The sequence below is a fragment of the Penaeus monodon genome, chromosome 20, assembly GCF_015228065.2.
Source record: "Penaeus monodon isolate SGIC_2016 chromosome 20, NSTDA_Pmon_1, whole genome shotgun sequence".
Lineage (NCBI taxonomy): Eukaryota > Metazoa > Arthropoda > Malacostraca > Decapoda > Penaeidae > Penaeus > Penaeus monodon.
Window position 1 is genome coordinate 23,134,275 of NC_051405.1, and position 549 is coordinate 23,134,823.

General features: G+C 42.3%; 1 protein-coding gene across 2 annotated transcripts in view; it reads right to left on the reverse strand.

Annotated features, from left to right (window-relative positions):
- Window positions 1–549, reverse strand: part of LOC119585710 (Y+L amino acid transporter 2-like) — a 35,590-nt gene that overhangs the window by 11,016 nt on the left and 24,025 nt on the right. The window contains exon 1 of one of the 2 annotated variants that reach the window (XM_037934395.1): window positions 216–398. The exons of the other annotated variant lie outside the window; for it this stretch is intronic. Coding sequence (XP_037790323.1) covers window positions 216–250 — 35 coding nt within the window. The 5' untranslated portion in view covers window positions 251–398. Of the gene's footprint in view, window positions 1–215; window positions 399–549 lie in introns of those variants that run through there. 2 annotated transcript variants of the gene reach the window in all.

Consider the following 549-nt stretch of genomic DNA (forward strand, 5'->3'; position numbering starts at 1 on the left):
GTAAGGACGCACTATCAGCTATGTAAGGTCATCAATGCACATGTAATTCAACCAGATTCAATTACATTTGAAGACAATTTTTCTTCAGTCAAGGGACGAAAAGAGAGAAAAAAATCCTAATACCTCCCGCACACAAAACCTATTTCATCCCATTCACAGATTCCAAAACCAGAGACACACACTCTACACCACATTAATAAAAGTACATAAAGTACATTTTTCTCCCGTCAGTATTTAAACTTGTCTCCATTTGCGCGCGAGATGAACTTTCTCAGGCTTCCTTCAGCGTTCAACAACCACTGCCTGCTCTCTAGCGTCTGACTGCCAGTGCCCCGTGACAACTGCGGTACAAGAAGTGCGGAGCCTGACTCGTAATGTTTGTGCCTGGTTGCTTGGCATCAGTGCCAGCTAGATGGTGATGTAACAAGTGTAAGGTTGATATCGCTCCCAGGAACCGGTGCTGAGATTAAATCTGTGACGTCATATTCTTATCAATTTAATATTTTTGCTATTTTTGGGAGGTAAATAGGAACGAAGGTGTAAGGGAAT